Here is a 21,448-nt window from a genome sequence, read left to right as displayed (position 1 = left end):
TTACTCAACTAGTCTAAAGAAGGCCAGTTTTATTGCTTCTTTAATCAACAACAGTTTTCAGCTGTGCTAACATCATTGCAAAAAGGTTTTCTAATGATCAATTAGCCTTTTGAAATGATAAACTTGGATTAGCTAACACAACATGCCATTGGAACACAGGAGTGATGGTTGCTGATAATGGGCCTCTGTATGGCTATATAGATATTCCATTAAAAAACAGCCGTTTCCAGCTACAATCGTCACTAACAACATTAACAATGTCTACACTGTATTTCTGATCAATTTGATGTTATTTTAATGGACTTTTTTGTTGTTGCTTTTCTTTCAAAAACAAGGACATTTCTAAGTATATGTTCCTCTGTTGACCTTATTTTCAATGTGCTATGATAAGTCTGTATTTTTTTCCTCTTGTCCTGCCTATATTATTTTTCTTCCCCTCTCTTTCTCATCCTCCCTTTCTCTTTTCTCTCTCCTCTGTCTCGCTCTGTCTCTCTCTCTCGCTCTCTCTCTCTCCCCTAGAGAGGACCATGGCTACAGGCTGATCTCGGAGCAGGTCAGCCACCACCCCCCCATCAGTGCCTTCCATGCTGAAAGCCTAGTCGGGGACTTCGTCTTCCACGGCTCCATCTACCCCAAACTAAAGTTTTGGGGCAAGAGTGTGGAGGCCGAGCCAAAGGGAACCATCACACTAGAACTCCTCAAGTGAGTCAAATCAATCCAATCAAATGTTATTTATCACTTGTGCCGAATACAACAGGTGTAGACTTTACCGTGAAATGCTTACTTAACCTCTCTGGTACAAGCGTCCCACCTCGACAACAGCCAGTGAAATTGCAGGGCGCCAAATTCAAAACAACAGAAATCCCATAATTAAAATTCCTCAAACATACAAGTATTATCCACCATTTTAAAGAAAAACTTATTGTAAATCCAACCACAGTGTCCGATTTCAAAAAGGCTTTACTGCGAAAGCACACCATGCGATTATGTTAGGTCAGCACCTAGTCACAGAAAACCATACAGCCATTTTCCAGCCAAGGAGAGGGCTCACAAGTCAGAAATAGTGATTAAATTAATCACTAACCTTTGATCTTAATCAGATAACACTCATAGGAATTCATGTTACACAATACATGTATGTTTTGTTTGATAAAGTTCATATTTATATCCAAAAATCTCAGTTTACATTAGCGAGTTCAGAAATGCATTGTCTCAAACAAACATCCGGTGAAAGTGCAGAGAGACACGTCAAATTACAGAAATACTCATCATAAACATTGATAAACTATACAAGTGTTAAACATACGAATAAAGATAAACTTCTCCTTAAGGCAACCGCTGTGTCAGATTTCAAAAAGGCTTTACGGACAAAGCACACTTTGCCACAGAAACCCATACAGCCATTTTCCAGCCAAGGAGAGTGTCATAAAAGTCAGAAATAGCATTAAAATTAATCACTTACCTTTGAGGGTCTTCATCTGATGGCATTCCCAGGTCTCCATGTTAGACAAATGTTTGTTTTGTTCAATAATGTCCCTCTTTATGACCAAAAATCCTCTTTTTGTTTGCGTGTTTTTTCCAGTAATCCAAATGCTTAATATGGCGCGTGCACTAAGTCCAGACGAAAAGTTTTTAAAAAGTACAATAAAAGTTAGTAGGAACATGCCAAACGATGTTTAAAATCAGTCCTCCGGTTGTTTTTGTCATAAATAATCAATAATATTTCAACCGGACAAAAGCTTTGTCGATAGGAAAGTAGAAACAAGAAAGGCGCGTTCCCGATCAGACGCATGGCTGGTGAATGGAAATTTCCACTGGCCACTGATTGAAAGTGCTGTGTCTCCCTCATTTTTCAGAGTAAAAGCCTGAAACAATGCCTAAAGACTGGCCACATGTAGAAGAAGCCACAGAGCTCGTGAACTGGGTCCTAAGTCTTTGTATGGTGGATAGGCTTTCAATGGAAAAACAGGCTTTCAATGGAAAAACAGCCTTTAAAAATAATAGGACTTGGATAGTACTTGGATTTTCCTCTGGTTTTAGCCTGCCATATCAGATCTGTTATACTCACAGACATTATTTTAACAGGTTTGGAAACTTTAGTGTTTTCTTTCCAATTCTACTAAGTATATGCATATCCTATCTTCTCGGCCTGAGTAGCAAGCAGTTTAATTTGGTCATGCTTTTCATCCAAAATTCCAAATGCTGCCCCCTACCCTAGTGAAGTTAAGTGCCCTTTTCCAACAATGCAGAGTTAAAAAGAACAACATTTTTTCCTTATTAAAAATAAGAAAAAAATGTATTAAAAAAATAAGGCTATATACAAGGACTACCAGTACAGAGTGAATGTGCAGGGGTATGAGGTAGAGGTAATATGTACATGTACCTGTAAGTATGGTTAAAAGTGACTAGGCATTCAGGATAGATGATAAACATGAGTGTGTGTGTAGCGTCTATGCATGTGCGTGTGAGCGTATGTAGTGTTTGTGTGAGTGTATGTAGTGAGTGTCAGTGCAGTATGTGTAGGTAGGTAGAGTCCAGTGAGTGTGCACAGCCAATGCAAATAGTCCGGATAGCCATTTGATTAACTGTTCAGCAAACGTGTGTGTGAGAATCCATTGTACTGAGGCTTTGTTTGCTCCCCTTCTCCCCAGGCATGGTGAGGTCTATACATGGACCAACCCTTTCTGCTGTGTACACAATGTCATCCTGGGTAAACTGTGGATCGAGCAGTATGGCACTGTGGAGATCCTCAACCACAGGTGAATATAGGAATGGCTATTTTGTTTACCTTAGTTTACCTTCAATTCTTGGTTTGGAAGCATATAAATGTGTTAATATCCACTACTTTCAGTAGAACAGACATGGGGGCAAATCCTAACTTCCACTTCAATACAATGTTCACTTAATCATGCATTAATGTCAATAGGTTAAGTCTGGTTCACACTGGCAGTTTGAAGTGACTCAGATCCAATTTTTTTGCGTTTCCTTTTCGAATCTGATCTTTTTCCTGCAGACTGAACAACCAATAAACACTGGGAATCAGATATTTTCAAGTCAAATTCAAACCACATTCATAGGTGATGTAATCTGATTTATTGACACAAGTGTTTTTTAGACTTATTTGGCATATCTTGTTACTTGCTAGCTACTCTGTTGACAGTTTGATAAAAACATGATGTGGTAGCTAACTAGCTTATTAATTGTTTACAAACAAATGAGTGAATATGGTAGCAAGCTGAACAGCTAGCTAGCCAGTTGACTCTTTGTGGTTAGAACAAAATTACACATTTTGAAGTTGAAAGTTGGATCCTCTTATCCTTTTGAGGCTTAGTGTTCATACACTGATTTCGAACAGTCAAAGCAACTGGGAAAATTCTATGGTAGGCGTTGTTGTCACCTTTGCTTGCAACACAAGAACTGCTGAGCAAGACGAAACCCGAGAACCACCACCAGTCAGCCTTCACCACTACACACACCCCCGTCATTACCATGACAACTAAGCGTAACCATGTCAGCAAATGACTACAGTCTGAGCATACCGAAATCCCCTTTGGTCACTTGTAACTTGCTGTTTGGACAGTCAGTATCCCAAAACAGATTTGAAAAACAAAAATTATTTGAGCGTTAAGGTCTTCGTTGTGAACAAAGCTTAAGTGAAAATGTGACTTTAGTGGTAGTTAAGATTTGCCCCTGAAGACAGTACTTGAGCCATAATGGTCTGGAAATGAATGATTGTTTCTTTTCTCCTCATTCTTCTGGTCTCTGTCTGTCCTGAGCAGTACTGGTGATAAGTGTGTGCTGAACTTCAAGCCATGTGGCATGTTTGGGAAGGAGCTACACAGAGTAGAGGGCTACATTCAGGATAAGAGGTACAGAATGTGGAAGTATTGGCACTCTGATACACCACCTATGGCTTACTTCTTTGGTCCTGAATTCACTGGTCCAGTTGAAGTGTTTTTGTGACACACTGCAACAAAAGTATTTACAACGGAAAACATAATCTGTGTTCTTATTGGGCAGAGTTGATCAGGGTCACACAATGTTTTTCTGGGTAGTCTTAAACAAACATACTTTGAAACAAAAGTATACACCTTACACATGGTTATGGGCTTACAAAAAAGAAGACACCTGTACTGTCATATATACAGTGGTTATTCCTTTAAAAGTTTTGAGCTTATGCGTGACTGTTTGTGGTAGATGGTGGCAGATAAATTGTGATAAATTGCATCATTCTGGCAACAATGGCTGACACTTAAATAACGTGCCATAGAATTCTGCGGCACCCCCAAGCTGTGCTGCAGTACGCAACAACTTTTAAAGGAAGAACTACTGTAGAGCTGAAATGTATAACATTTTGAGTTTGAGTCACAATATTAATCTTTATATACATCACAAAAGACTGAAATATATAACAACTGTTTATTCAAATCAAATGTGCCGAATACAACAGGACCTTACCGTGAAATGCTTACTTACAAGCCCTTAACTAACAATGCAGTTCAAGAAATAGAGTTAAGAGAAGATTGACTAAATTATTTTAATTTAATTTTAATTTAACCTTTATTTAACCAGGTAGGCTAGTTGAGAACAAGTTCTCATTTGCAACTGCGACCTGGCCAAGATAAAGCGTAGCAATTCGACACATACAACAACACAGAGTTACACATGGAATAAACAAAAAAATACAGTAGAACAAAAGAAAAACAAAAAGTCTATATACAGTGAGTGCAAATGAGGTAAGTTAAGGAAATAAATAGGCCATGGTGGCGAAGTAATTACAATCTAGCAATTAAACACTGGAATGGTAGATCGGCAGAAGATGAATGTGCAAGTAGAGATACTGGGGTTCAAAGGAGCAAGATAAATAAATAAATAAATACAGTATGGGGATGAGGTAGGTAGATAGATGGGCTCTTTACAGATGGGCTATGTACAGGTGCAGTGATCTGTGAGCTGCTCTGACAGCTGGTGCTTAAAGCTAATGAGGGAGATGTGAGTCTCCAGCTTCAGAGATTTTTGCAGTTCATTCCCGTCATGGGCAGCAGAGAACTGGAAGGAAAGATGACCAAAGGAGGAATTGGCTTTGGGGGTGACCAGTGAGATATACCTGCTGGAGCACGTGCTACGAGTGGGTGCTGCTATGGTGACCAGTGAGCTGAGATGAGGCGGGGCGTTACCTAGCAGAGACTTGTACATAACCTGTAGCCAGTGGGTTTGGCGACGATTATGAAGCGAGGGCCAACCAACGAGAGCGTACAGGTCGCAATGGTGGGTAGTGTATGAGGCGTTGGTGACAAAACGGATGGCACTGTGATAGACTGCATCCAGTTTGTAGAGTGTTGGAGGCTATTTCATAGATGACATCACCGAAGTCGAGGATCGGTAGGATGGTCAGTTTTACGAGGGTATGTTTGGCAAATGAGTGAAAGATGCTTTGTTGCGATATAGGAAGCCGATTCTAGATTTAATTTTGGATTGGAGATGCTTAATGTGAGTCTGGAAGGAGAGTTTACAGTCTAACCAGACACCCAGGTATTTGTAGGTGTCCACGTATTCTAAGTCCGAGCCGTCCAGAGTAGTGATGCTGGACGGGCGAGCAGGTGCGGGCAGTGATCGATTGAATAGCATGCATTTAGTTTTACTTGCGTTTAAGAGTAGTTGGAGGCCACGGAAGGAGAGTTGTATGTCATTGAAGCTTGTCTGGAGATTAGTTAACACAGTGTCCAAAGAGTGGCCAGAAGTATACAGAATGGTGTCGTCTGCGTAGAGGTGGATCAGAGAATCACCAGCAGCAAGAGCAACATCATTGATGTATACAGAAAAGAGTCGGCCCGAGAATTGAACCCTGTGGCACACCCAAAGGTACTGTCAGAGGTTCGGACAACAGGCCTTCAGATTTGACACACTGAACTCTATCAGAGAAGTAGTTGGTAAACCAGGCGAGGCAATCATTTGAGAAACCAAGGCTGTCGAGTCTGTCAATAAGAATGTTGTGATTGACAGAGTCGAAAGCCTTGGCCAGGTCGATGAATACGGCTGCACAGTAATGTCTCTTATCGATGGCGGTTATGATGTCGTTTAGGACCTTGAGCGTGGCTGAGGTGCACCCATGACCAGCTCTGAAACCAGATTGAATAGCGGAGAAGGTACGGTGGGATTCGAAATGGTCGGTAATCTGTTTGTTAACTTGGCTTTCGAAGACCTTAGAAAGACAGGGTAGGATAGATATAGATCTGTAGCAGTTTGTGTCTAGAGTGACCAAATTATGTTAATAAAAAGTAACACAATAACGAGGCTATATATAGCGGTACTGCAGGGGTATAGTTTAGTTGAGGTAATTTGTACATGTAGGTAGGAGGAAAGTGACTATGCGTAGGTAATATACAGCGGGTATCAGCAGTGTAAAAACAAAGGGGGGAGGGGGTGTCAATGTAAATAGTCTGGGTTGCCATTTGATTAATTGTTCAACAGTCTTATGGCTTGGGGGTAGAAGCTGTTAAGGAGCCTTTTGGGAGCCAAATTGGGAGAGCTTGGTATGTGTCTCCGTGTGTGGAGTGAAGGTGGTCTAGAGTTGATTTTTTTTCTGGTTACATGTGACATGCTAGTAGAAATTAGGTAAAACGGATTTAAGTTTGCCTGCAAGTCCCCAGCCGCTAGGAGTGGATGAGCATTTTCTTGTTTTCTTTTGGCCTTATACAGCTCAGCTCGTTAAGTGCGAACTTAGTGCCAGCATCTGTTTGTGGTGGTAAATAGATGGCTATGAATAATATAGATGAAAACTCTCTGGATAGAGGTCTACAGCTTATCATGAGGTACTCTTACTCGAGAAATACCTCGACTTTAATATTAGACATTGCACCCAGCTGTTACTGACAAATAAACCAGACATAGCTGCTCTGTCCTGCCAATGCACAGAAAACCCAGTCATCGCTATATAATCTGCCACGACTCGGTGAAACATAAGATATTCGTTTTTAACGTCCCGTTGGTAGGATAATCTCGATCGTATATCATCCAGTTTATTTTCCAGTTATTGCACATTGACCAATAGAACGTATGGTAAAGGCGGTTTACCCAGTCGCCGACGACGGCCCACTGAATTTCCGTCATTTCTTCACGCTAATAGCTAAATTAGGGACAAAATAACTTAAACAGTGCTTACATTTTTGTTAGTTTGATTTATTTAACTAGGAAGGGCTCATTGAGATTTAAAACCTATTTTTCAAGAGCGTGCGTCCTGGCCAAGATAGGCAGCACCAAGTCATTACAAAAATTACAGACAAACAACATGAAAAACCACAAGTAATCTAGTAAAAACCATAGAATTCACAAGAGTATAACAAAATCAAAAACAGCTAATTAAAAACATTGACAAGTCAGGGAATCAGTCTCAAGATCATTCATCAGTGATTTAAAAATACCAATCGGGACAAGTTCTTCCAGTTTAAAAGTATTTCGTAAGGCGTTCCAAGACGATGGCGCAGAGTACATAAAAGCCCTTTTACCAAATTCAGTTGGGACATTTGGAACAGTTAGCAGGATATAGTCCAGCAAACGAAGAGAGTACCCACCACATTTCTGAACAATAAAAAATAGCACAGTTGGTTAGGAGCCCGTAAAACGGCAGCCTCCCCTCTGGCACCATTATCATCAAAATAGAAACACCATGTTTGAACAACATCCCACCCAACATCCCAGGTCATTTGACTGGAGGAAAGAGTAGTACCTTCCCGTGTCAAATGGTTTTGAATCGTTTCTCCCTACTGAACTCGCCCCTGGTGGGTGACACACAATGATAACATGGCGTCATTCTCTGTCAGTGCTGCAGTATTTGGCTGCTGATGTCTCCTCCCCTCTCTGTCCCTGCCAGTAAAAAGAAGCATTGTGTGATCTATGGGAAGTGGACTGAGTGCATGTGGAGCGTGGACCCCCAGACATACGAGGCCAACAAGAAGGCTGAGAAGAAAGGAGACTCGAAGAAACCGAAGAGTCAGGTGAGTCAGTGTCTCACAATATGGGTGTCCTTTTCTAGAGTAAAGATATTTTCTAAGCAGATTGGGCCTTGTAGTGGACATATTGTGTGTGTTTGTAATGTTTGTTGACTCATTGTAATACAACATTGACTTCTCTTGATAACTGTCCTCTGATTTTGATTTCCTGATGATTCTGTCAGAATGCCATGACGTAATGTCAAGGTAAAAATGAGACCAGTAGTGTGTGTGTGTGTGTGTGTGTGTGTGTAAAACCAGTGAGAACAGTATAGTGTAGTTCATTTCACAGTGGATATGGTATATTCATGGTACATGAAGTAGACATACAGGGCATTGGGAAAGTATTCAGACCCCTTGACTTTTTCCACATTTTGTTACGTTACAGCCTTATTCTAAAATTGATTCAATTGTTTTTCCCCTCAATCTACACACATTAAACCATTATAACTAAGCATAAAAACATTTTAAGAAATGTTTGCAAATGTATTATAAATAAACTGATATCACATTTACATAATTATTCAGACCCTTTACTCAGTACTTTGAAGCACCTTTGGCTGCAATTACAGCCTTGAGTCTTCTTGGGTATGACGCCGTAAGCTTGGCACACCTGTATTTAGGGAGTTTCCCCCATTATTCTCTGCAGATCCTCTCAAGCTCTGTCAGGTTAAATGGAGAGCATCACTGCACAGCTATTTTCAGGTCTCTCCAAAGATGTTTGATCGGGTTCAAGTCCGGGCTCTGACAGTGCCACTCAAGGACATTCAGAGACTTGTCCCGAAGCCACTCCTGCGTTGGCATGGCTGTGTGCTTAGGGTCGTTGTTCTTTTGAAGGTGAATCTTTTCCCCAGTCTGAGCGCTCTGGAGCAGGTTTTCATCAATGATATCTCTTTATTCCGTTCATCTTTCCCTCGATTCCCGACTAGTCTCCCAGTCCCTGCCTCTGAAAAACATCCCCACTGCATGATGCTGCCACCACCACCATGTTTCACCGTAGGGATGGTGCCAGGTTTACTCCAGACGTGACGCTTGGCACTCAGGCCAAAGAGTTCAATTTTGGTTTCATCAGACCAGAGAATCCTGTTTCTCATGGTCCGAGAGTCCTTTAGGTGCCATAAAGGCCTGATTGGTGGAGTTCTGCAGACATGGTTGTCCTTCTGGAAGGTTCTCCCAACTCCAGTGGAACTCTCGGGCTCTGTCAGTGACTATCCTCCCTGACCAAGGCCCTTCTCCCCCGATTGCTCAGTTTAGCTGGGTGGCTCTAGGAAGAGTCTTTGTTCCAAACTTTGCCACTGTGTTCTTGGGGACCTTCGATGCTTTCGGGTACCCTTCCCCAGATCTGTGCCTCGACATAATCCTGTCTCGGACCTCAAGGCTTGGTTTTTGCTTTGACATGCACTGTCAACTGTGGGACCTTGTATAGACAGGTGTTGTCTTTCCAAATCATGTCCAATCAATTAAATTTACCACAGGTGGACTCCAAGTTGTAGAAACATCTGAGGGGTGATCAATGGAAGTCTCATAGCAATACTTATGTAATTAAGGTATTTCTGTTTTTTTTATTTGTAAAACATTTTCAGAAATATCTAAACCTGTTGTTGCTTTGTCATTATGGGGTATTGTGTATAGATTGATGAGGGGGGGAAATGATTTAATCCATTTTTAGAAAAAAAGGCTGTAATGTAACAAAATGTGGGAAAGGTCAAGGGGTCTGAATACTTTCACAATGCCCTGTATCCCTTGCTGAAGTCATTTCTGATTTTATTGCTTTATTCAGAAGGAAAATACACTTCTCATTAGATTTTTGTAAGCATTGCTAGTTTTATATAGACTTGCATGTGTGTGTGTGTGTGTGCAGGAGGAGCCTGAGGGGGCAGACAACGATGATGCAGATGACATGCCTGAGGTCCAGGAGACCGTAGCTATGATCCCTGGCAGCACCCTGCTCTGGAGGATATCATCACGACCCCAACACTCTGCTAAGGTAACGCACACACAGCTTAGCGTATAACCCAACAGCTTACACACACACACAAACATACATTTTGGTATTAATTATGTATAATCTTATTTTTACAGATGTATAACTTCACTAACTTTGCCATGTCGCTGAATGAGCTGGAGCCTGGCATGCAGGACCGCCTGGCCCCCACAGACTGCCGCCTGCGGCCCGACATCAGAGCCATGGAGAACGGAGACATGGGTATAGAAGTTCTTCTATTCCATCCTCACACCCTACATGATGCTGCCCTCTACCGTTCCTCTGGGGTGGTACATTCACATGTCTTTTTTGTGTGTTCAGATTCCATTGTTGTTTTTTGAGAGGTGTTAAGTATGTCAGTGCCACATATCCACAAAGCCAAAGTATTAGAAACTAGTGTTAAGGTTGTGTATCTAAGTACAGAATAGGTCATTTAAGATCCACTGTTCTTGTATGTGCAGATGAAGCCAGTCGAGAGAAGGCGAGGCTGGAGGAGAAACAGAGATCGGCTCGGAATGACCGTTCCAAGGATGAGGAGGAATGGTCCACTAGGTGACAACTGAGTGTCCTCACATTTCAAGATTTGTATTTATTCATATGACATACTTGTAGAACATAATGGTCAATGGTATTATATCATTTAAAGTAAACCATAATAACATTGTCTTCCAGATGGTTCCAGTCAGGCACAAACCCCTACACGTCATCCCAGGACTGGCTCTACACGGGGGGCTACTTCGATAGAAATTACTCTGAGCTCCCTGTTATCTACTGATCCAGGTGGTCTCTGTGGGAACACCCACCAACATCCCCTCAGCCTCCCTTTCACTCCTGCCAGTCCCCTGACTCTCCTGTTCTAAGCACCACACAGTCTCCCATTGGAACTCTGAACTGGCGATAGACAAGTGTTATACAAGGAGAGGCTATGTGTTGTTAACACAACCCTCCCCCGTCTTCTAATAGTTATGGAACAAACAGTCAACGGTGAAATCAGGAATGTGAATGTGCCTTTGATCATTGGAGGCATCAAAGGTGAAAGCAGAAAGGAACTGAGACTGTAGGAGACTGTGTTTTGTTCCTGAACAGGAGTGCTTTGTGGGTACCCCTCCCCTTCCTCCCTATCTGACCTGGGTCGAATACCTATTTAAAATATTGGAAATATTTTAGTTTGATTTAACTTGCTTTGCATGGCGAGTTTGCACATTTGGGACTATTCCTTTGGTCCCATTGCGCCTGACAAAATAAACCAAGCACACCTGGACTATTCCAACCAGGTTTGCCTCCCTTATACAGTGTTGGAAAAAGTACCCAATTGTCATACTTGAATAAAAGTTAAGATACCTTAATGGAAAAGGACTCAAGTTGAAGTGAAAGTCACCCAGTAAAATACTACTTGAGTAAAAGTCAAAGTAATTGTTTTAAATATACTGAACTACTATTACTATTGTAATTGCTAAAATATACTTAAGTATCAAAAGTTAAGGAATTTGAAATTATTTATACTTTATGTTAAGCAAATCAGATGGCACCATTTTCTTTTTTTAATATGGGTAGCCAGGGGCACACTGTTTAGTGAGTCAGCCAGATCAGAGGCAGTAGGGATGACCAGGGATGTTCTCTTGATAAATGTGTGAGTTGGACCATTTTCCTGTCATTCACAATGTAGTACTTTCAGGTGTCAGGGAAAATGTATGGAGTAAAAAGTATATTATTTTCTTTAGGAATGTAGTGAAGTAGAAGTTGTAAAAATTATCAATAGTAAAGTACAGATACCCAAAAAAATGACTTATGGGGTACTTTAAAGTATTTTTACTTAAGTACTTTATACCACTGCCCCTATATACGTCCAGAGGTTGAGCTTCTCATCACTACCTGTCACGTAATGTAAGTTATATGTATAGATAAGAGTAATGACCATTTGCTGTATAGGCCAATCACACGCTTATCTATCCACATTGGCCAGTGCTCAGTCTGTGAATACAGACCGTCAGTTAGTCATTCCCCCAGCACAAAATATTCCTCTCTTACGCTTCTGCATGGCTATTGGCTCGCTAGCTAACAGCGTTAGTGACCCCTAGCTTTGTGGCAGTAGACTACAGTACATTCAGCTCCCACTGTTTACCTAGTTAGTCAACTTAGTGTTAAAGTAATCATGAGTCATGAAAATAATTGCGGTTAGTAAGATTATGCGAAGAGTAATTTGTCTGTTTGCGAGTGTGTATACATTTCTAGTGGTTTGTACAGAATCTGAAGCCATATGGTTCCTTTTAACTACAGGTATGACTGGCGCGGGGTGGTTTGCTCTTCAGTCATTGGCTATGATTAAGTGAATTGACTATTGTAACATGATAAAGCATGTAAAATATACATGTATGTAAATACCTACTTTATCAAATATAGCTAGCTAATCACCATAAAACTGTCCTACCAGCTCAAAGTGAATCTGGAATTGATGGGATTATAACTGATATACGGGAGAAGTCATTGTATAATATTATCAGCTTCCCTTGCCTTCCTTGTGTTAGGAACTCTGTAGCTTTCTAACCACACTCCTACATCACCAATCTCTTTTATAATGGTCAGCCATTATGTGTAGGTTCTTATTTATAAAAGACTGGCATCAAATCATTTTTTAACAAATCTAATATATTTTGGGGGATTAATGTGCAGTTAATTGTACTGTGGTAAACATTACATTGAAGCCTTGTAGATTAAGCCTAGATGCATGAATCAAAGTGTAAACCAATGTGCTCCTGCTCTGGAGGTCTTTTAAAAGCAGCAAACCACTTTAGTGTCTGTTTAGTAAAACATGCCATGTTGAACATTGGGAATGCTGTTCACTCTTCATGGGAATCCAAACGGAATCTCTTGAAGTGAAACGTATGGGGATTCAGTTTGGTTTCCCTTTCACTTCATTCCCTGCACTACAAACTGGCCTACTCTCCTGAACCACACTGTACATTTGAAATGACCGCCAAAATCTATGCATCCAACCAATAGCTCTGAGTGTCTCGGCGTACCTTTACATGGTATAGTAATACACATACTTTAGTTTTGTCACCGGCAGCCAAACGCACATATAGATGACCGTGTTGTCAGCTTGTTTGACTGTAGATGAACCAAAAGTGATTGTAGTCTGTAAGAAAGTATTATAAAAAGGAATCCCCAGCTTAGATCAATTTGATCTTGACTGAATATTGCTTTCACAAATGTCTTAGTTTTTGTGGTATTGCTGGTGGTTGGAGAAATGGGCAACACAATGTGGCAAAAAGACATGACAAACCAAGAAGCCTTTGATCATGTCTTATCTTGTTTGATAGTTTTTTCCCCAATGGTTATACTTAGTGCCTGAATTTTTAAGGCCTAGATTCAGTCAGACCAAGCGTTAAATGGCGATGGCCGACACCCATATAGCTGATGTTTTGGTGGTGTCTGAGGTGTAACTGCGTTGGCGCTGTCAAATCGTTCAGCAGCTGCTCTTGTGATCATTGTCACGAAGCCACACCCATTCCCCTCATGTTAGAAATTCAGAATGAGAATGTGCAGGCTATATAGAAATAATGACACTCAAATTGAAATTTATTTAACAAAAAGTACCATTTTGATTTATATAAGCCTAATTTGAGGTGTAGGCTATATCTCACATTCCAGTGTTTTGAACTTGTAAACAAGGCTGCATGGGATTTCTCTTAATGTGACTCCATGCAGCCAATGGCAATGTCCGCTTTAGGTATAAAGCCAGGAGCCGCTTGGGGATTTGACAGTTCTCACGCAGTTCCACCTCCAACACCGCCAAAACAACCGCGATACAGATGTTGGATAAAGCGGATCTAATTGAATAGAGCCCTAAGTAAACAGATTTTCCTGTATTTCATTGATTTTTTTTTACCTGTATTTCATTTAATATTTAAGATGTTGATGTTTAGTTTTATCAGTCATGTTTTTAACATATGCTTTTCAAACCCATCTCTATGCTTTATTGTCAGTAACACTTTGAAATGTTTAGGTCTCAGCAGACGTGTATGTACAGGAAATGTATGTAAAACAGATCACACTGCTTCTGGTTGTATCTACACACTTCACTGTTTCATCAAATGCTTATTTAACTAGCATCTGAAGATTAATGTACCAACATTAAACAAGTAGATTTTTATCTTGCTTTGTGTGTGTTTCATAATAGCTTATATAAGTTGCGTTTTTAACATTTTGAAAATCCTCTTGACTGTGTGGTTGTCAATGTAAATATATGTTCTTCTGCCCTGCGTCTCAGATGTTTAGTACAGTAGAATCACAAACCAATAGCATATTATTTTGTGCAATTGATTTATTAGTATTTAAACAAACTTTTGGGGATAACATTATTGCAGATGTTTTATTTTGAGGTGGACGTTTTAGTGGGTCATTTCTTGCAAGCTGTAATTTAGGCAGCTTGCAAGTTTATGGGAAAAATCTAATGAAATCATATAGTTTAACTACAGTACATGCTTTTTTTCTTTAAAGAAAATATTGTTGAACATAGAAACCACAAATTGGAAGTTCACTTAGGGCTGGATTCAATCTGTGTTGCGGAAGAAACCCGCGTTCTAGCTTGATTTAAATTGAAAGGCAATGTTCGCGGATACTGCATTCAGGGTTAACGCTGTATATCGGCTCAATCGGAAATTAACTTTACATTTTTACGCGGATCTTCCGCGATAAGGTTTGAATCCAGACCTTTTATTCTTTTTTTCTCCATTTCATATGAAAAATGATGATCATGGTGGAAAGGAAAGCTTTTCTCAAAAGAATGACCGGTATGATTTTTATGACAAGCTCACTCCATACAGTAGCATTTATATACTGTACACCACCAGCTCAGTCTGACAGTGTGTGCGTTTGTCTATGGCGAAGCAGCAGAAACAGTGACCATGATACGCGTTCTCTCATAAGCCCTGTTTATACCTGCCGCTAACATGCATCCTTTGTCCTGATCCTGTCCACATTTACAGAAATATGTCTATACATTGTATTAAAATGTGCCTCATATCTGTCTGCATTGTGACCAGATCTCCTGGCCCCTCCCTGTATGCAAATTATTTTAATTTTCTAGCTTTTCCCCCCCCAAAACATTATGACACATTAATGCCATAAGTCATTGGTGCCACCTGTCAATGATTTTAGAAGGTGGGATAATTATGATTTAAATTGTTTTTCTGTCCAGATCCGTCTAGGCTTTGTTTACGCAGGCAGCCCAATTCTGATATTTCCACTAATTGGTCTTTCAGCCAATCACATATCTTTTCACATCAGATCTTAGTGAAAAAAATATCAGAATTTGGCTTCCTGCATAAACGTAGCCCATTGTGCCTGATTACCTCTGGAGGTGGCGAGGAAGATCTGATCACAATGCAGCTTTTAATCATCTACACCGTCTGAAAATATGGGCACAATCAGGACAAAGGACGCAAGTTAAGAGGCAGGCATAAACAGGGCTATAGAATGCTCACTATAATGATCTGACTGTATTGCTTGTAATTCTAGAAAGATTACTACAGACAACAGTATTTTTTGTATTTCTCTTTTATTCTTTTCCTGATTGAAATGTATTGTAAGGTCATTATTTCATTCATCACATTACATGACATGATGCACCAAGTCTACTACAACTGTTTACAGGAATACACTGAAACATACACAAGGTTTTACAATGGATACATGAAGTATAGCTCATTGCACTTACAACAGTGAATGTAACATCTTATTCATTTAGGGTCTCTGTCTTTATTTTCTGTTGCTTTTTTCAATTACATTTTCTTTTTTTACAAACCTCCATCTAGTTAATGGAAGCCAGGATATCCCTTTTGAGGAAGGTGTTTTTTCTTCTCGTTTTACAAACACAACATGTATAGAAACTCTACACAGACCAATATGTTTCCGGATACAACTTTTTGTTTTTAATTAAACAGTCTGCACAAGCCAGCCACATACACAATGCTTTTTTTTTGTCATTTTTATTCACAAAAGCACAAGTTTGGCAAGGTCAGCCTGCGTGGCTTTCCATGCCTGTGATAGTGTTTAGTATGACATTTACATGTTGTACATAGCAGTCTATGGCCCTGACTGGTATTTACAGTGAATATGTCTGCCTGCCTGTCAGATGTAAGGAGAGGCTTTATGCTGCATTAGCTCATGCACTTGTTACTTTTCACTAAGGTGAAAGATGACTGCTCCCTGATGGTTGAGAAAGATTTTTTGTCGCTTTTTTTCCGGCATTCCCTTGTCTGTCACCCTATTATGTTCATCCATAGTAATGTCCTGTTCGCTGTGCGTAGCCATCCACAAGGACCCACAGCAAGGGCAGATAGTCGCAGTTGCTATGCTACTTTAATAGCACAATTTTTGGTTGACGTAAAAAAAAGACATGGTTTTATTTGTCCCTGGCAAAATGCTGTGGTCCAAAGCCCATCCAGAGTAGATGTAGGACTGGATGGGACAGTAATAAGATGGCTTTCTTGATTGACCAGTATTGTAATAATAAGCCCTTACTACTATGCATATTAACGTCCCATTTCATTTCACCACGGTGCATTTTGTGTGTGCTTTCCTGAGGCAAAGTGATTAAACACAGTTACAAACTATTTGGAACATAAACAAGTCATAATTGGATCTTGATCAGTATTGATTCTCTTCTTTACAACTTCATTATTATCTCCATCTCATTTACATATCTGATCATCCATCCAGTCACTGACAGTGACTTTATCTGTCGCTAGTTTGTTCTAACGGCCTGTGAGGTGCTTTCCATGCCAGTCGTATCTACTGTAAGGAGGCCTTTGTAACAGTAGGACAATATTGATCTGATCATCATTCTATTCCATTAACCTCATAGGGATTTTGCCAGTGTACCAATAATATTTGTGTATAGATATTCCATTAAAGTATGCTATAAAAATAACTCCACTTTTTTACATTTAAATAATCGCCCGTACTTGAAACAGCAGTTACTGTACTGAGTGAGTTGTGGGTTAAGGGATTTTCACACTAAAGCCTTTCAAGCCAAATGAATGGTGAGTGGGTATAGCCTACAATGGTTTTCGGTGGGCTCACTGAAAGGAAACAAGCAGCCTCCCATCAACGTTCAAACTTCTTGAATATCATAGTATGTTAGTAGGTAGTGGCAGTGTACACACACCAGGTCATTCCCTTCGATCATGAGAAGGGCCTGTCATTTCTCGAATATGTCTTATATATATTTATCATATAGTATTTGATTTACATATTTATATAAATTATATATTTAATCTCTTCATATAATTGGCTTAAGTCTTTAGCAGCTTCATTCTATTCTATGGAATAACAAGTGCACAAACTAGCAGCCAAGTATTGGAATCCATGGCCGTCCAACAAAAATGGGGTCTTCAGCACTGTACGTACAAGACCATTCGCTGTGCCCAGCAACCCATGCTTGAAGCAATAAGATGGCAGACTTTATTGACGCTATTCTGCATCGAAAAATGGCACCTTATTCCCTATAGCCAGCCTATAGTACACTAATTGGAATAGTGTGCCATTTTAGGGTGCCTATGTAGATAACCAGTTGGCAACCGGTTCCAATTTTCAGTGAAGGGACTGAAACATGCCACTAAAAAGAATTGAAAGAAACATTGAATCAAATTCCTGACGTACACATATTGTAGCTATTTACAAACAAGTCAATCTATTTCTGTAGCAGGAATGCTAAAAGGAAGCAGTATTTGTCTCAGCCATGACAATGATAGTGGTATTCAGTTTCTTCCTCTTTTACTTCACCCAAATATGATTCATTGCATAGAACGTTTGAAATGTAAAAGTTGCCGTCGACCACACACTTGTTTTATTTGCCAGATAATGGTTTGTTTTTTAGTAGGATGGTTAGAAACACACGCATACAGTACTCACACACATACAAACATCAGGAACGTAACGATACAGAAGTGACTGTTACTGAGGTTTTGCCAGAGCATGCTTTATTCCAGCAACCTCAGAAAGAGAAAGAGAGAATATACATCACGTTTGGGCTCCCATCAGTAGGCCTCTAGCGTCTGAGCGTATCACCAGTAACACTACTACACACGCTGCACTGCAAAGAACAGCAGGAAGAACACTGACCTGAGAGGTTTCCGTGACATTCGTCAACATTTTGGGGTTTGCAGTTTGGTCGCAAATACAAAGACAAAAAACAACCGACTGTGCTGTATCTTTGACACTTCAGTGTCTAATCCACCGAACACCTTTTGCTACCTCGCACATAACTCATACATCACTGTTGCCCGCAGCCATATGTGAGTGTGTGCAGAGTAGGTGTCTCTCCAACCTAACATCCTCAGTCTGTTTGAAACACAACCAATATGTACTCCATGTCTGTAAGGGGTCTCTCTTTCCCTGTGATGGTGTTTTGGATGTTAAAAGTCTGTAGTAAGCCAGAAAACATGAAAACCCAATGATTATGACAGTCAACAAAAGAATGCTAAACTACTTCAAGTCAGATACAAAGGTGATTTGCACTGGTTTGTATTCAATGCCTCTGCTGTCTTGCAGTGCTCATGTATCATAATGGCAGATATGAAATGCCTTGACTGGGCAGTACCAAATTTACAAGGTTGTATTTATTAGAGCACTCCGTAGCAATACGTTTTGCAACGGAAAACAAAAACAAGCTTTTCTTATTGGACAATTTCAGGTAGTCCCTCCCTGTTTGTCAGTTTTTTTTATTTTGTTTGGTGCCTAATGAATACAACCCAGGTGTGGCCCTGTTAAGATGTGATAGCAGAATATCGCACAGAGGCAACACATTCCTGACTAACGATTTGTAAAATGACACAAGATTGTGCTCTTTACTGACTTTCTTCCACATACTATTGCTTTTTCATTATTAATAATCATAAATAAATCACGTAATCAATGATTATGGACACCATAAACACACAAATGTATGAGAAAATACACAATATAAAGGATTACACATTTAAAAGTGAAACAAAATCCCAAAATATAAATTAATCTCGCAGCCAGTGTTCCAGTGGACATCATTATTACATAAAAAAGTATGCAATTAAAATAAGGTTTATGGATAGAACATGGAGTAAAAAAATAAGATGTAACTTTACTCTAAATAAAAAAGAATGGAATGATTAAGGCGAATCCACTGTCCTGTAACAGAAAATCAGGCAAATACAGAACGAGAACAAAAAACTGAGTTGTAAATTTAAAAAAACACCAGAGACCCAAACGTTGTGGGAAGGTTCAGAAACACCAGGAACCCAAACGTTCTGGGGATGTTTTTTCTTATTAATGGCTTTGCAATGGCTAAAAAACAAACCTGGCCACATTCGGCTCTCATGGTGCAATCGAAACCTCCCGAATGATGATTCTCCCATCCTGTGGCCAGATTCAGTGTTGTGTCCTCCTCGTCTTCTTTTGGATACATTTTTACTCTAATTTTGTATCATTATTATTATTAACCAATGTCTTATGGCCTCTGTGACTGAAATGGTGAACAGTGTAAGGTCTTGGATATAAAGGTCCATGCATTTCCGAATCCTAAATCCACAATACACTTCTTAGACACATCGCAAGAGGGGAAAAAAATGGAACGAACGAGTCAGCATTAAAAAAAACGGGGCCTTTTTCCATTCTGGAATGTAGAGAAAAAAACTGAGCAAACTGTGGAGACTTCCTCCTAGCTTCTGTCAACCTAGTCATCCTTATTGTCTTTTCTTCTTCTTTCCTAAGTTATCAGCATCCAAATGAAACAGGAGGTCTTTAGTACCAGAAAAACCTGTTCTTCTCTTTTCTTTTTCAGAGATGAGAGGAGAGGAGAGTGTGTCTGTGTGTTTTTTAATCTGAGCCCAGGTTTACGGAATCAAGGATCCTACCATGCCACCACGGCCACGTCTGTTACAAACCCCAGCAGGCAGCAGCACAACAGCCCACAGACTAGAGGATAGCATTAGCGTGTTGCGGGGTCACAGTACTGTGGTCCCTTCCCATTCTCATACAGAGCAGCTGGGTGGAGTATTCCTTAGTATAGAGCCCATTCCCCAAAGGATAATGGCTGTTTGGGAGGTGATGGTCCTTGAGGAGTGACATCCTGGTGATGAAGACCCATATAGTGGCAGGGATCAGGCTCTCTATCCAGCTAGCCTCTCTCTGGAGGGATCCTCAGGGCTTGTAATCCAATGGCTTAGGTGTTCAGGGGGGCTCAGGTGTCAGTGTCCTTGTTCTTTGGCTGGGGGCATTGCAGTCTGGGGGCCTCAAACCGTTCTGGAGAAGAAAAACAAAGTCATGTGACTAGTTTCCTATGAGTAGCTCACTACGGGCTAAATGACAGTAAATAAATAAATTGGACCCCCAATGAATAACAGAGGAACAAATCATTCTGTGGCGATGAGATTTCTAAATCAACCCTTCCATTACAATGTGCACGTGAACACAATATTAGAACAGAGTGGAATTCTATGATTCAACAATAGATGGCAGAAGAGCAGAGGAAAAGCAGGACTGAACTGTACACTGTACTGAGGTCAGTGCAGGTTGTGTAATTATACTGCATCTCCATGACATTACACTCAATTTATCCTCAGTGAAACGTATTTAACAAAATAGTAACAGAATGCTATGCTGAGAGAGACAGACAGACTGGGGCTGTGGTCACATGAGGCGGTTATTCATCATGATATGGCCGACTGCACCATCATGCACTACAGACACAGCATGGGTCTCTGTCTCAGGCAGCACACTGCCATTGCTGACAACTCAACCTGATGGATGTACAGTATGTTATCGATGTATAACGGCCCAGTTACACACTCGTTTCAAATGAATCATCTCTAGGAGAAAATCAACCACGCTTACATGTATTAGTAGGGAGACATTATGTTAGCTTCAGGAACATCTTTACTAAGATAACAAGATGAGTCCTGCTGTACATCATTCTCTCTCTCTCTCTCTCTCTCTCTCTCTCTCTCTCTCTCTCTCTCTCTCTCTCCTTAACAACAGAGACGGAGACATTATGTTAGCTTCAGGAACATCTTTACTAAGATAACATGATTCCTGCTGTACATCATTCTCTCTCTCTCTCTCCTTAACAACAGAGACGGAGACATTATTTTAGCTTCAGGAACATCTTTACTAAGATAACAACATGATTCCTGCTGTACATCATTCTCTCTCTCTCTCTCTCTCTCTCTCTCTCTCTCTCCTTAACAACAGAGACGGAGACATTATTTTAGCTTCAGGAACATCTTTACTAAGATAACAACATGATTCCTGCTGTACATCATTCTCTCTCTCTCTCTCCTTAACAACAGAGACGGAGACATTATGTTAGCTTCAGGAACATCTTTACTAAGATAACATTATACCTGCTGTACATCATTCTCTCTCTCTCTCTGTCTGTCTCTGTCTCTCTCTCTCTCTCTCTCTTTCTACTGCTGTCCCACTGTGGTAGAAGGAAGCC

General features: G+C 40.3%; 2 protein-coding genes across 4 annotated transcripts in view; one reads left to right on the top strand and one right to left on the bottom strand.

The window, feature by feature from the left end:
* LOC115102192 (oxysterol-binding protein-related protein 2-like) overlaps positions 1–14,125 on the top strand; it is a 35,948-nt gene extending 21,823 nt beyond the window's left edge. For all 3 annotated transcript variants that reach the window (XM_029621838.2, XM_029621837.2, XM_065005359.1), the window contains 8 exons: positions 520–702; positions 2,652–2,759; positions 3,780–3,869; positions 7,871–7,994; positions 9,850–9,975; positions 10,071–10,194; positions 10,434–10,524; positions 10,645–14,125. In XM_029621838.2, coding sequence (XP_029477698.2) covers positions 520–702; positions 2,652–2,759; positions 3,780–3,869; positions 7,871–7,994; positions 9,850–9,975; positions 10,071–10,194; positions 10,434–10,524; positions 10,645–10,747 — 949 coding nt within the window. In that variant the 3' untranslated portion in view covers positions 10,748–14,125. The remainder of the gene's footprint in view (positions 1–519; positions 703–2,651; positions 2,760–3,779; positions 3,870–7,870; positions 7,995–9,849; positions 9,976–10,070; positions 10,195–10,433; positions 10,525–10,644) is intronic.
* A 1,658-nt stretch (positions 14,126–15,783) lies between these two features.
* Positions 15,784–21,448, bottom strand: part of LOC115102191 (protein bassoon-like) — a 180,762-nt gene continuing 175,097 nt past the window's right edge. The window contains 1 exon segment of the mRNA XM_065005358.1: positions 15,784–20,253. The gene's annotated coding sequence lies outside the window, so the exon portion shown is untranslated.

This window comes from Oncorhynchus nerka, linkage group LG20 (genome assembly GCF_034236695.1).
Source record: "Oncorhynchus nerka isolate Pitt River linkage group LG20, Oner_Uvic_2.0, whole genome shotgun sequence".
Taxonomy (NCBI): domain Eukaryota; kingdom Metazoa; phylum Chordata; class Actinopteri; order Salmoniformes; family Salmonidae; genus Oncorhynchus; species Oncorhynchus nerka.
Note: the sequence above shows the minus strand (reverse complement) of the source record. Positions and strands in the feature narration are given on the sequence as shown.